Below are 14598 nucleotides of genomic sequence, written 5' to 3'. Positions count from 1 at the left end.
TACTACATCAAACTACGGATTCCTTGTGGATATGGTTGACCATCGTGGTATCGTTAAATTTTATCGCTGTGGGAAGAAGGCTTTATGAACAGCTCTCCAGAACAGGATTGGACATAAGGATTTATGCCAATACGCAAAACAGTGTTTATCCAGAGAGCCGCAAAAAAATGTCTCAGTCTTCTGATTTGCGAGATGAAAAGGTCGTCAATAATTTTTTCAATAATATGGAACAAAAGCTGAGAGGAATTCCAGTTTTGGAATTCTTCAATTATACAGTTTCTCAGTAATCTCATGAACTCTTTGATATATTTAGCCTGCACTTTTAGGATAATAGTGTCTAGCAATAAAACAATATGTTATTTTGTAGCTTGAAACTAAGTCTTCTTTATATATAACGTAAACAACAATAAATGAAAAATATAATATATGCGTATATAGAAATGTCTATAGATTACATGAATTAACCTCGCAAAAACCCGCGATAAAGTAGAATTTATTGCACTGAATGCACCTGAAACGAGAAAACGGAGTTTTAGTCTGTGTAAATTTTCTACCATTATCTGGTGAATTTTTTGCATAACATGTGACACATCTTCTTCTGGCCGAACTTTACATTTCCTCTATATGGTGACCTTCATGAGCATGTGGCATCTGATGCTGTGGATTAGTTAGTCTAGAAAAATCTACCAATTGACAAACCAAGTCAGTTATGAACATGTTACTGTTGGTTACTTTTTGGTAAATTATATAGGCGTTGACAATAGCTGACCCTAGAAGGAGCACAATTGCTATTTTACGATTCCATTTCACTGATTTTCGTAACGCTGTAGGATAAGACTTAGTTGGTCTGATATATCTATAAATCCTTTGCTCTTATTGTAGTCGACAACAGAAACTGGTTTTTCAACTATTCCTCCCCTTTGATGGACGTCTACCATTTCAGCAGTATGCTTTGTATTCAGCATAACCACTTTGCCTTTGCCCTTCCACTTAGTTGCTACTGCACCTGTGTTACTCTCCATCCCAATAATCTCCACTTTCTTTAATTTTGCACCTGTCACTTCTTTCGAATTAAGTTTTCTGTTTTGCCTCAAAGTTTCCATCAAATTTGTATTTTTGTTTAGCAACCTATGTGCTAATGTAGCACTAGTATAAAAATTGTCTGTGTTCATAGTACGTCCAGCATCTAATAGGTTCTTAGCTAAACGAAACACAATACTATTTTCAGTTTTATCATTACCATAATAAATTTGTAGATCATAAGTATAACCTCCATCCAAACTGAGTTTGTATATCTTCACCCCGAGTTTATGTCTCTTGTTTTTGATATACTGCCTAAATGACAGTCGGCCCCTAAACGGAACTACAGTTTCATTTCATCAATGCAGGGTTCTTCCTTTGGCATTACCACTCTTTGAAAATTTGATACCAACTTCTCCAATAAGGGAGAGAGTTAATACATTCGAAGTTCTTTGTCACTATTTTCATTGTCACTAAAGTGTAAATTGGCAAGTAATAATTCAAAACGATTACGCGACATAAGACATTTTACTTTGCTTTCGTATAATGGATTTTTTGACCAATACGAACACAACTTTGGCAATCTTTGCAATCCCATCCAGACGAGAATGGCCAATAATGTCTTTATTTCTTCGGTATTTTCAACTTTATCAACTTTTTTAAAGATTAGAAAGCTTTTTATAGAATTGCAATTCATGCAGAAGTTTTTTAGAAAAAAAAAACCAAAAATCACTCGTTTTTTTTTTAACAGAAAGGCATTTTTTTTAACAAAAAATTGTAAATAACTCGAAATTTAGTCGGTTTATGCTCTGCTTATAGGGGTAAATCACTCGCCTAAATAGACAACAGTCACTTGAACTGTAATATAAATTCAAATTTTATAGGTTCTTTGATCCATATACCTAATTTTTCATACCAACGTAGCCTCTTTAGCTCAGTGGCAGAGCACTGGTCTTGTAAACCAGGGGTCGTGAGTTCAATCCTCACAGGAGGCAGAGATAAAGTGGTTTTTTTTATAAATAAATTGTATTACTGAATTACTGAACGTGTATTGTGTTTCTATACTTTGGCAATCCTGTAACTAATGTTGTATAAAATTGATTTAACGTAACGATTGTAATGAAAAATTGTTTGTAATTAACTATAGAGATTTATGTACCTATTTACCTCATAGAACAAATAATTTGATAATAGTATATTAAGGTGTAGAACATTCAATCCCCGCCTATTTTTTGCGAAGAAGAAAGAAATTTGACAATTTTAGTTTAACATCAGCTATAAACTTACGAGTAAACAATGAATGTAAATATAGCATTGTATAAAATTATTGGTCTGACCACAACTTTTTAATATACTTGACTAACCACTTCAGTTGATAAAAATGTATTTCACCAAATACGCCAGTAAATGACCCTTTTGGAGTGTAATTATTCTCGTCACGACAGATTTGCTATGAAAATTTGGATTTAGGTTCTTCTTACTCTTTACTTCACTTCTGGACGGTTTGATCGTGTGACCTAGGTATGTATACTCTTTAACACTTTTGATCTTATTTCCATCTAGTCTACTACGATATTTTGACTTGTCATAACTTTTGTTTTATTTAAATTCATTTTTAAACCGATTTTTACAGATTCCCATTTAAGTTTCTTTTTGCATGCAGAATAGTTCCTCTGTATTGTTACTTACGAGTACTACGTCATCGGCAAGTCTTTAATGTCTTAAAAATTTGCCATTTATTTGAATTCCGTGTTATTTCCAATTTAACTTCTTGAACACATCTTTTAATTGCAAGAGTCAACAATTTTGTAAAGATCTTGTCTCCCTGCCCAATTCCTCTTTCCGATCTTATTTTGATTGTTGTTAGACCTTCTGCTACGTTTATTTGCATAGTTGCATTATATATATATATATATATATATATATATATATATATATATATATATATATATATATATACATTAGATGTATTCTATAATTGGAATCAATTCCTGCGTTATTCATTGCTTCTAATAGAGCCCAGAGTTCTATCGAATGAATGCCTTATTGTAATCCATAAATTCCAAGTGAAAAGGTTGGTTGTACTCGTTATACTATTCTATGAGTGTCTGTATTGTCTGTAAGTGTTCTATGGTACCATATCCTTTGTGAAATTCCGCATGTTCAACAGGTTGATAACTATCGAACTTATCTGATAGTTTGTTGGTAATTATTTTGGTAAGCAATTTGTACCGATGTCGTATCAGACTTATTGGTCTGTAATTTTCGAGTTTGTATTTGTCTTCTTTCTTAGTAAAACTACCTGCTCATTTTGCCAAGAGATTGGAATAGCACCTCCAAAGAGGCACTTGTTCATTAGGATTTTAACTGTGTCCAAAGTAGTTTGACCTCCTGCTGTAATCATAGCTTTTGATATTCCGTTGTCTCGTTAACTTCCTCGCTAGTAAGTTGTAATAGTGTTTCAGATCCTAAGTTTAATATTCTTCATTCTTCATCGTGGTTTTCGGATTTGCTACGCTGATCGATTATAATTCTGTGTGATATGCTTTAACAATGTTTATTATCTGTTTTTGTTCGTTTATAGTGATTCCATTTTTGTCTTTTATCTTATGTATTTATTGTCGGCCTTTGTCGGGAATATTTATTCTATTTTGTGAAAAGTGAAAAGAGTTTTTCACTTTCACGCTCTTGTTTTTCTCTGTAATATTTTCGATATTGATGGTGTTGTTGTCCCTGATATCTTGTCTTATTCTTTTTCTTATTGCCGTATTCAGTTCGTTGTATTCTAATGAATTTCGATCGATGCAACATCGAAGTGATTATAATCGTGCTATGATCTATTGGTTTTAGGTTAGATTCAAGATGTTTCTTGTAATTGGTACTATTTTGCATAGTTCTTTAGTAGTTGGGGTTCTTTTTTGCATAGTAAGTGTGTTTATTTGTAATTTTTGATTGATTAATATTTGTGCTCTTAATAATCTGTGGACAATTCCCAGACTAAGTCTATTGAGTACCGATATACTGATTACAATAACGCTTAGATAGATAGATAGATCTAGATATAGGTAGTGTTTCAGAATATAAAATAATCTACAAATACCTGAATTGTACGTACGAATTGTACCTGAATAATAAGATTTTTTACTTTCTATTATTACAAATGGTTTCGGAATTATTATATTCACTAATAATCGTGAATACGTTTATTAAAATAGCCTATTTAAAAAATTACCTTGATCACTCTGTATACAAATGCATCCTTTCCCCGCCGAAGGATTGATGTTCGAAAATATATTCCAAAACGGATATGGAAACAAAGAAACAAAGGATGGAATCGATCACATTCCTTACAAAATTTACAGTATAAATATACAATGCATTAAATCTAACTGTGGGAAATCGCCGTCTCGGTGATATTTCACGTTTCGAGTAATGCAACAGTTAGAAGACTTAAAATGTTAAGGTAAATGGCTATTACTCAGTCTAAAAGAATGTGTTAACGGTAATAGTTGCGATAACGAATAAAAAAATAAAAAATTATTATTACCGGCTTGCCTCCTGTGAGGATTGAACTCACGACCCCTGGTTTACAAGACCAGTGCTCTGCCACTGAGCTAAAGAGGCGATGAAAAATTTTGCTCCTGATATATATATAAATATAAAATTAATTTTTATAGGTACTTTTGTATTTTCAATATTTTTTATAGATATTATTAAAACTATTTTTTGTTAATACTTTATAAACAATTCAGTAATTAGAAAATGTTTCTTTACAAGAGTCTATGCTGCAACGTTTTTGTAAAAAATAATGACATGACATATAGTCTTTTCATTTGTCTTACCTAATGGTTTGGTACCTTATTGTTTCTCTAGTAGATGTAAAAAAAAACTTTTAGTGCCGAATACTATGTCTGTAAATCATGACTGTTTTATGCGAACTAGTCCACTTCCACCTTCCGTTTTGCCCATTTAGATGAGATTATATTTGTTAACTTTTATAATACGGCTCAAGTTACTTAAGCCGTATTTACCTGGCCAGTCGCCGCTGTTTAAATATAAGACTTTTCGCTATTTAACGCTGTTTAGTAGCTCCCTTTTGGGATTAGCACTTCTTATAACTTCTTTATGTTTAAGACCCACTTGTTCGTACCAGTATTTACATTTCATCCGTTCCACCCAGTACGATATCGTTCTTTTTGCTGTGCTTCTTCATATTCAATTCATTTTAATTTAATTTGATTCCAGTGCCTTTAATGTCGCCTGGCTATCCGAAGTAATGACCTAGGCTTTCACTTAATCAATTTAGAACCGTCTGCATTGATCTGCTATGATGAGATTCGTCCTATTAGACTTACACGCGCCCCCTTCTGGAAAGACGACGGCTTTTCGAAATTATATTTAAGCTGCATTAAATCTGGTACCATTTCCAACTCTGAGTGATTCTTTATTATCTCTCCAGATTTGATGCCAGCATCCTTTGATCTTGCTTCCTGGCATATTATCCGCCTTCTGTATGCTCCTACTTTCGCCTCCTTCTCTATCTATATATGTAATGGAATGAGGTGAAGTATGCCCTCTATGGAGGCTGGTAGTCGATATCGCTCCTGCTATCATTAAGCATGCTTGTCGTCAGCTTCTAGGTTATTTGTTGGCATTTAGACCACCATACTAGTGCTGCTTACGTAACCATAGATCTGACTACAGTCATAGATATCCATTACATCTGTTTGGGTTCCATACTCCATGATTTCTCACATACCCTTCGACATGTCAAATGCCTTGCTTTGTTGGATTTTCTTTCCAGGTGGGCGTTTTATGTAAGCATCTAGTATTAATCCTAGATATTTGTCCTCATTTTCTTATTCGACAGTTTCTCCATACAGAGCGGACATCCAGTTATCTAGGTTCTGTCTCCTTGTGAAACTGAATGGCTAGGAAGTCGCAGTCTAAAAATAGAGTTTTCCCAGTCGCACTTCTACCCACCTTGCGTCAAAGAGCGAGATCAGGTCATTCACCAGATGTTAGTACAGGAGGGAAAAAAGCACTCCCTCCTGTGGCACACCTTAGCTGTTTGGCCACAATCTCCTCTCCTTGCAGGTCTGTTAAAATCAGCCGGTATAGGCTTTTCCTTAGCCTGAAATAAAGTGAAATTTATTAAAAACAATTCGTACTAATTTTTTAAACTATAAAACTTACTTTGTAAGTCCCAAATCCTAATTTGTGGGCATCTCGGTGACATGTTGAACTAGAAACGTGTCTTCCAATAACGTCACTCCATAAAACGCTTAACTTCATATAATTTGCTCGTCGATTTTTCACTATAATGCGACTTAATGCCCTTCGATATGCTTCGGTTATTTGACTTTTTAGTACATTTCTAGGTTTTGTGACGACCGAACCTGTAGTTTTGTATCTTCTGGCTATATTTCTTACACTATAGCGTGACAATTGCAACATATTCGCGATTTCCGAATTGGGTTTTCCAGAATTAAAAAAATCTAATAATGATTGAACAAATTTTCTCATCGATAACTTTCGCTCGGCCCATTGTACAATCCATAAACGACAAAAAGCTTTACAACAATACAAAATACATTTGACATTAACTGACAATATTGTTTTGGATTTGATTGATATGAATACCTCTGGATTTAAGGTAATTATGAAAAAAATCAATGTATGTTGACATAAGTGAATGCATAGCCAGGGTTTAGTTATTTTTTTTTATTATTGAAAATAAATAAAAAACCATAAGGGTAATGTTTTTAATAAATATTATTAAAAATGCCATATTAATTAATATGGAAACTAATAAAAACTTGCAGAGTATAATTTGTTTATGGTAATCGACTTAAACTGCAAATTCCAAGGTGGGCCAACTGATATCTATGGTAAGGGGCTCTTAGTGATATGAACTGAACTATTTTTTTTAAAGACCTTTAAAATGCTTGCGTGTATATTCCGTATTTCTAAACAAACGCAATATACATATTCATGGACAACAATTATTAATAGCCTTATTGTGGCAATAAACAATTAAACCCAGTAAGGCTTGGGTACCGGATTTATCGATAACACATTAATCTTAGAATTAGCGAAACATTATTGGAGGTAGCGGTATATACCGGTGTGAACTTACAACCCATACAGAACGAGTTCAGCGAGAGATAAAAACCGGGTCAAAGATTTCATTTACCCACTTGGAGTTATTCTAATAGGACTATATTAGAATAATATTTTCTTCTTGACTTTTTAGATTAGATGAATTAGATGAATGATTTTTCGTTTAAGACGATCAGAATCAAATTATAGTAAAAAGCGGATTGAAGTTTTTTTTTATTTTTTTATTGATCGCATGATCTAAAACATTATTGCGTAATTCAAAATTAAGATTATCTAATGAATAACGAGACTACTTAATTATTTACACTTAAAACTAATTTGCACCAGACATAACATTAGAGTTTATTATACAAATTCTTCCATTAACCTAAAAACTAGTTTTTTGTTTTTATGATACATGCATTCCACCGTTTATAGAAACAATATATATTCATTTCATGGTTGGATCTATAGTTATTACGAAACCACTTGATCATTTAAAACCGGCGATCTCTATAGCTTTATGATTATTATACTAGATAGTCTCATATTAGGTGTGTTTCGTAACATCCCGGCGTGAATAGATATAAAAGCTCTCGTAATTGGAATTAAAATGCTAAGGATGTGATTTCATAAAAATATGTGCATGAAGGAAACAAAAATGATAATTACCTATCGCAACACGGCTGAATATCACGAGCCTGCTATTATTATAAGGGATATTGACTTTAAGTGAAACTAAAAATGAAGTAACAAGTAATAAGAGTTGTGTACTTTTCGGAAAAGTAACTAGTTTTCTATTATCGGCCTATATTTCTATTTGTGTTATATTATAATACTAGAATATTACCTAACAAAACCCCTTTTTCGATATGTTTGCCATTTGAAGATCAGTCTTGCACTCAGTCTGATAATTCACAGGCTGAGAAGATTTTTGGTACGGATACGATGATTCTGAATGTGAATTTGGTTTGAGCCCATCACGTCAAGATTTTTCACAAAATTAATACGACTTTGTGAGATATTTTGCACTAAAGCAAAGAAGTACCTTATTAATATTTTGTAAATAGCATTGCAATAATTATTTCTTTAAAATGCTTAATATATCAATAGAAAATATGTTAATATAATATTATGTTTATTTCATTTAAATGGCAACACTACCTATCCGTCAACTTGGCCCAATGTCACCAATAAAGTTTATAAACAGTCCTCAGTGTGACCATATTCAGTAGAAAACTGCTTTTTCAGTAGATTTTCGAAGTAAATTAACACTTTTTAGTAAAGAAGAAATCTTTAGTAGATTCAAGTAGTTTTTCTTCTTCTTCTTTACGTGCCATCTCCGCGACGGAGATTGGCAATCATCATGGCTATTCTGATCTTAGATGCTGCCGCTCTGAATAGTTCGATTGATGTGCATCCGTACCATTCCCTCAAGTTAAGAAACCATCAGATTCTTCTGCTTCCTACACTTCTCTTGCCCTGGATTTTACCTTGTATAATTAATTGAAGTATGTTGTATCTTTCATTACGCATATCATGCTCCAGGTATTGCAGCTTTCGTGTCTTGATGGTTTCCAATATTTCCATTCTTTTTTGATTCTTCTCATGATTTTTCTGTTTGTTACATGCTTGTTCCATGATATCTTCAGGATTCTTCTATACACCCACAGTTCAAATGTTTCCAACTTTTTAGTAGTCGACGCGTTAAGTGTCCATGCTTCTATCCCGTAAAGCAGAGTCGGAAAATATAACATTTTGCCAGCGTAACTCTCAAGTCTAATTTCAGTTCTCTTGCACAAAGTACCTTTCTCATTTTATTGAAGTTTGTTCGGGCTTTCTCTATTCGAGCTTTGATTTCTTTGGAGTAATCGTTTGTGTGATTATTTATTGTGCCAAGATAATTTTGTAGTTTTCAACTTGTTCTAAAGTTTTACCTTTGTAATTGTCAGGGTTTCATCATTATTTTAGGTTTTTAATATCCTCATAAATTTACTTTTCTTGATGTTTATTGATAATCCATATTCTTCTCCATACTCAACTATCTTGTTCATTAGCTTTTGGAGGTCTTGGAGGTTGTCTGCTATTATGATAGTATCGTCCGCATATCTAATGTTGTTAATTTGTGTTCCATTGACCTTTATTCCTGCTGTTTCTCCCTCAAGAGCTCTTTTCATAATTTATTCAGAGTATGCATTAGTAGTGGTAACAATACACACCCCTGTCGCACTCCTCTTTTAATTTCGAACTCTTCTGATGTGTGTTCATTAATGCGTATGTGTGCCTGCTGTTTATAATATAGATTTGTTATAATTCGAAGGTCATTGTATTGTAATTGTTTTGCTTTAAGGACGTCCATTAGCTCTTTGTGGCGGACTTTATCGACAGCCTTGTTGTAGTAATCTATGAAACAGACGTACATATCTTGGTTCACATCCAAGCATCTCTGGATTAGTACGTTGAATGCAAAGAGAGCTTCACGGGTACCTACGCCTCTACGGAATCCAAATTGGGTTTCTTCAATATCCATATCAAGTATTTGGTAAATGCGTTTATGGATGATCTTTAAAAACATTTTAAGTTTGTGAGATATTAGGCTTATGGTGCGGTAGTCGGTGCATTCTCTAGTGCATTTTTCGTTTTTGGGAGACAATTAAATGTTGAGGTCGACCATTCATTGGGTATATCACCCGACTGATAAATTTCATTAAAGAGCTTTAAGAGGACATCCATGTACTCATTATCTATTATGTTAAGGATATAAATAGTCAGTTGATCTGGCCCCGAACTTTTTCCGTTTCTGGTGTTCTTTAGTGCATACAATATTTCTTTCTTTGTAATTTCTATACTTGTTTCTCTGACCTCGAAAGATATGTCTTGTAGGTTCCCTCTTTCGTCGTCAAAGAGCTCTTCCATAATTCTTTCCATCGTTTTAGCTTTTCGTCAGTCGTTATCATAGTATTTCCATTTTTATCTAAAAGAGTTGTGTCTTTTTTGCAGCCCTGCCATTTCTTTAACCTTTTTATGTAGGTTGAATAGGTCGTATTTGTTCTGAAGATCTTCTATCTCTTTACATTTTTCCTCATAGTAAGTTTGTTTTGCCTCTCTTATCATTTTTCTGATTTTATTGTTATTGATTTTGTAATTGTGACTGTCTTTGTTCTTGGCTTGTCTTCTTTGGTCCATTCTGCCGAGTATTTCGTCGGTCATCCAGTGGTATATCTTTCTTATCGGTTCTTTTATTATCTCTTTGCATGAAACGAGGAGGCAGTTTTTTAATGTTTCTCATTGTTGGTTTATCTCGTACGTGTTAGTATCTAATTTATCAAAGTTTTCGAATATTTTCTGTCGGAGTTTGTTTTTTATATCAGCTTCTTTCAGTCTTTATAAGTAAGTAAGTAGTTTTTACAGACTACTTTTAAACTGTTACCAACTGTTAAATAATATTTCAGTATATATCATTTTTCGAGAGAAATGTCAATAAAATAAAAATAGATTTATATGGTCATATGCGTTAGTAAAAGATACCCATCACACGCATTCAACTTTTTTTAATTGAATTATCAGAACAATTAAAAATAGGCTGCCCGTACAAGATAATTGAAGAATTATCTTTTCTTGACCCACAGAAAGCTGTATTTGAAAATTTTTCTAGTCTTTATTCCTTTGTTTCTAAATTTTCTAACCTATTTAATGAAATTTCAATACAAGACATAGAAAATGAATACAGACAATTGGAGCTGGATACAGAAGTGTTTAATTTACTTTTATCTGGGTGTATATCAGATATATTAAAGCATAAACCATTTTCTTGCAACGACGCATGCGTAATATCATTTGGTAGTTTTTAGTAGATTTTCGACGTGGTTGTTAGTAGGTTCTCTAAAAAATATATGGTCACATTTCTGATATATTTTGTTACGAGTGTGGCGATTTAACAATAGCAAAGCTTCAACGAAACGTAACATAATTTATCAAGAACGCTTATCAAACTTACTTGAGTGTAAAGCTTGACGATCAGGACAAACCTTGGGCTTCACATAAAGTGTACTTTAAGTGTATCAAGCTACTGAGAAAATGGACAAAAGGTACACGTTGCTCTTTACCATTTGGCTTGAATGGATGGAACCAAAAAACAATGGAGACGATTGTTACTTTTACTCCTACGATGTCAAGGGTTTCAATTCCAAAAAAATAAAAATACAATTCAGTATCCTGATTTACCGTCTACTAAATGACCTAAACCTCATGGACCAGGAATCCCTATTCCTCCACTTTTTATTCACACCATCTAACAGCAATCATCAGATGAAAGTTCAAATGAAAAAACCGATGAAGACGAACTCAATCCTGATATATACCAACCTCAACAATTTATCCAAGCTAAACTAAATGACTTAGTGACGGACTTGGCCCTATCGAAGAATGCTGCACAAATCTTAGGATCACGACTGAAAGATAAAAATCTATTGGCGCCAAGAACTACATTTTCGTGGTATAATGAGAAAGAATATTTCTCTCAAGAGAGTTCACTGTTTTGAAACTGGGTGAAACTGAGGGCTGACAATTACGATTCCACATCATGGCGGTTATTTATTGATTCTTCTAAGAGAAGTCTGAAGGGTGTCTTGTTGCACAATGGTAATGCTTATGCCCCGGTGCCTGTTGCTCATTCCGTGCATCTCAAAGAAACGTATGAGAATCTTAAGATGTTTACCTTACGTTAAAAAAGAATGGTACTCAGAGAAAGACTTGTACCAGGACAAAAAAATTTGCAGCGTGATGCATTAGTTGGCCCAAAATTAGTTATTTTGCCCCCCCCCCCTTCACGTTAAGTTAGGATTGATGAAGCGGTTTGTCAAAGCTTTAAATAATCAAGGTGACTGCTTTAAATACCTGTGCGACAACTTTCCTGCACTTTCTGAACCTAAACATAAAGAAGGAATTTTCGTAGGCCCTTAAATTCGAACTTTAAAATCGGCAGCTTGTTCCAGAATACAATGACCCAAGATGAATCTCAAGCATGGAGTTCTTTCGTAGTCATAGACGACAAAAACAACAAGTCTCCAAGCCACAAAATTTTGGAGCTGTTAGCAAGGAATAGAAGAAGGTTCCATCAAGACATAAAGGAAATGGAGAGATGTTACCAAGGAAGATGAGATATTATTGATTGTTCTACTCTGTGGGCTTTTTGTTATAATAGACGACTCATTTCTGTATATTTTATTTATTATAAGACAAACTAATACTAATACATAATTATCTCTAAAGAGCCATAAGACCAGTCTGTCGACTGTCAATGTCTGTACTTCTCTTTCACTCCCGTTCTTCTTCTTCTATTTGACATGTTACTAATGTTAAGGTAAGATTACAAATATTAAGGTAGATTTACAATTTAACACAACATAACAATTAGAATGATGGCTGGTTATTGCTGGACCTTGAAGGGAGACTCGCTTACAAAAATCCACAAGATGAATACTACAAAACATAGTTTTCATGAAAAAAGAGAAAGATTTTATTTAAAAAAAATCAAAGATTTGTCTAACGTATATTATACTGCATTGTTTTTTTCTTTATAAACAACTCATATTATCATCATAAAAAAGAAAATATTATTTTCTCAGTATTTTTGGCAGTTTCTATGCAAAATTTCAAACACTTTTTTCCTGAAAACCTGAAGTGCTGAAAAAAAAATTAACACAGATTCGTGATCAGCACATCTTATTTACTATAGGACACCTATTAAATTTGAAACACTTTGTTCATGAAAAAAAAATGTGTGTGTATTTGTATCGGAAATGTCTTAATTGTTACAACAAAAGCAAATATTCTGACCACACACTTGTATCTTATTTAAGTGAGATATCAATAAGGATAATATGTCAAAAATTTTATTCTTAAGAGCAATTTAAAAAAAAAACAATAATTGTATCCAGATATTGAAAATAACTAGTAATCTCTTTTTTTACAGGTGCTATGCATATACCCTAATCTGATCTACCCATGGCCTGTATCAGGAATAGCATTATGGTTAGGCCTCATTCAAGATGTATTAATTCCAGTTGGTTTAGGAATTGTAGACTCTAGATTCTGTAAATGGGTATCAAGTGTGTACCGATGTTCTGGATCTAATGTTGAAGATAAGTTACCTCACGGTATGTATGCTTAACTTGATTAGGTATAAACTAAATGCTGTCTATGTCATTTACATTACAAAAAATTACCATTTTATATTCATTATCATTAGCTCAGGGAAATAAGCTTTTTTTCGTGACACTCGTCCGGTGAGGCAAACGACTGTTGTTTTGAGTAGTATGGACCTTTGTAACAAAAATCTATATGTTTTGCTTTTTTTATATCAGCAAAAAGTGAAGCATTTGAAACAAATTTGAGAGTAAGAAACTTATAATTCATATAAAAACTTTTAAAATGGCGTTGTTTTAGATGTTCCTATCCAAATTTGTTTCTTAGAAAATTGAAAAATAAGTCAAAAATTTTGGTTTTTTATCGATATTATTAACTTTTTTAAAAATAAACTTATAACCATTATATTACATACAATCTTGGGACTTGTAGTGCTTAAAATTTGATCAAAATTTTAAGTCGATCGGTCAAATAGTTTAAAAGTTATTTAACTTGTTTATCCCAAATTAAATTTTTTTGCAACAATATAAGTCAGAAAATTATATTGTTACGAACATGCTTTCGGCATGGCCTATGTAACGGTTGCACCTCGAAATGGCTTCGAGAACCTTCGCGATGTATCGAGCGCTGTAGAAATTCATTTGTCAAACAACGAATTTAGAGTTGGGACTACCCCAGAGATTCGAGAGTAATACTTTTTGGTATATATATGTAACGTTGTTATGAGTGAGTTTCGTTGATAAGAGAGTACCGAACTGTAAACTTATAAATAAATATATTTATATAAATTCGTACCGCTCGTTTTATTTAATCTCGCTACAATATAGTTATTAAAATTATATATTAATTATATGGATAGCTTCTGAAAGAACAAGGTGTATTATATTTTTATTATTAAGAAAAATGAGGAAAAATAATTTTAAATATTGCATAATAATTTGGCAAAAACATATCGATTTTTTATCATCGAATAACTTTTTAACTATTGACTGCAAAAAACTGATTTTTCATATTTAGACAGCCTGAATTTTTTTACAAATTTAAAAAAAAAAGTTGACCTAAAACACGTTGGGACGTAGTTAGTGCCTTTTTTATAAATTGATATAACAGCTTTTTTATAGCAATTAAGAGACCTTATTAGGGTCATCTGAAAAAACATGCTTTAAAGTTTTAATGTAAAAATTCGATAAAGATTGCATTTTAATGGAATGGTTCACAAAGCTTCAGAAATGTGGTCCCCAAAATTGGTCGACTTTGAAACTAGTGAGAGCCGTGGAGGGGAAAGGAGCTGTTAACTATATCTCTGTTACTTGTTTATGGATTTCGAAG

The 14598-nt window shown here is 32.9% G+C and overlaps 1 protein-coding gene and 2 non-coding genes across 4 annotated transcripts in view; 2 read left to right on the top strand and 1 right to left on the bottom strand.

Annotated features, from left to right (window-relative positions):
- The window catches only part of LOC140436682 (uncharacterized), a 167746-nt gene that overhangs the window by 140193 nt on the left and 12955 nt on the right, over positions 1–14598 (top strand). For both annotated transcript variants that reach the window (XM_072525718.1, XM_072525716.1), the window contains exon 3: positions 13097–13280. In XM_072525718.1, the coding sequence (XP_072381819.1) occupies positions 13097–13280 (184 nt within the window). The remainder of the gene's footprint in view (positions 1–13096; positions 13281–14598) is intronic.
- TRNAT-UGU (transfer RNA threonine (anticodon UGU)) lies at positions 1944–2015 on the top strand. The gene has a single exon. It is a non-coding gene; the product is annotated as a tRNA-Thr (tRNA).
- TRNAT-UGU (transfer RNA threonine (anticodon UGU)) lies at positions 4573–4644 on the bottom strand. Its single transcript has one exon. It is a non-coding gene; the product is annotated as a tRNA-Thr (tRNA).

This window comes from Diabrotica undecimpunctata, chromosome 3, assembly GCF_040954645.1.
Source record: "Diabrotica undecimpunctata isolate CICGRU chromosome 3, icDiaUnde3, whole genome shotgun sequence".
NCBI classification, from domain to species: Eukaryota; Metazoa; Arthropoda; class Insecta; order Coleoptera; family Chrysomelidae; genus Diabrotica; species Diabrotica undecimpunctata.
The sequence above is the reverse complement of the archived record's forward strand: the minus strand, read 5'-3'. Positions and strand labels throughout refer to the sequence as shown.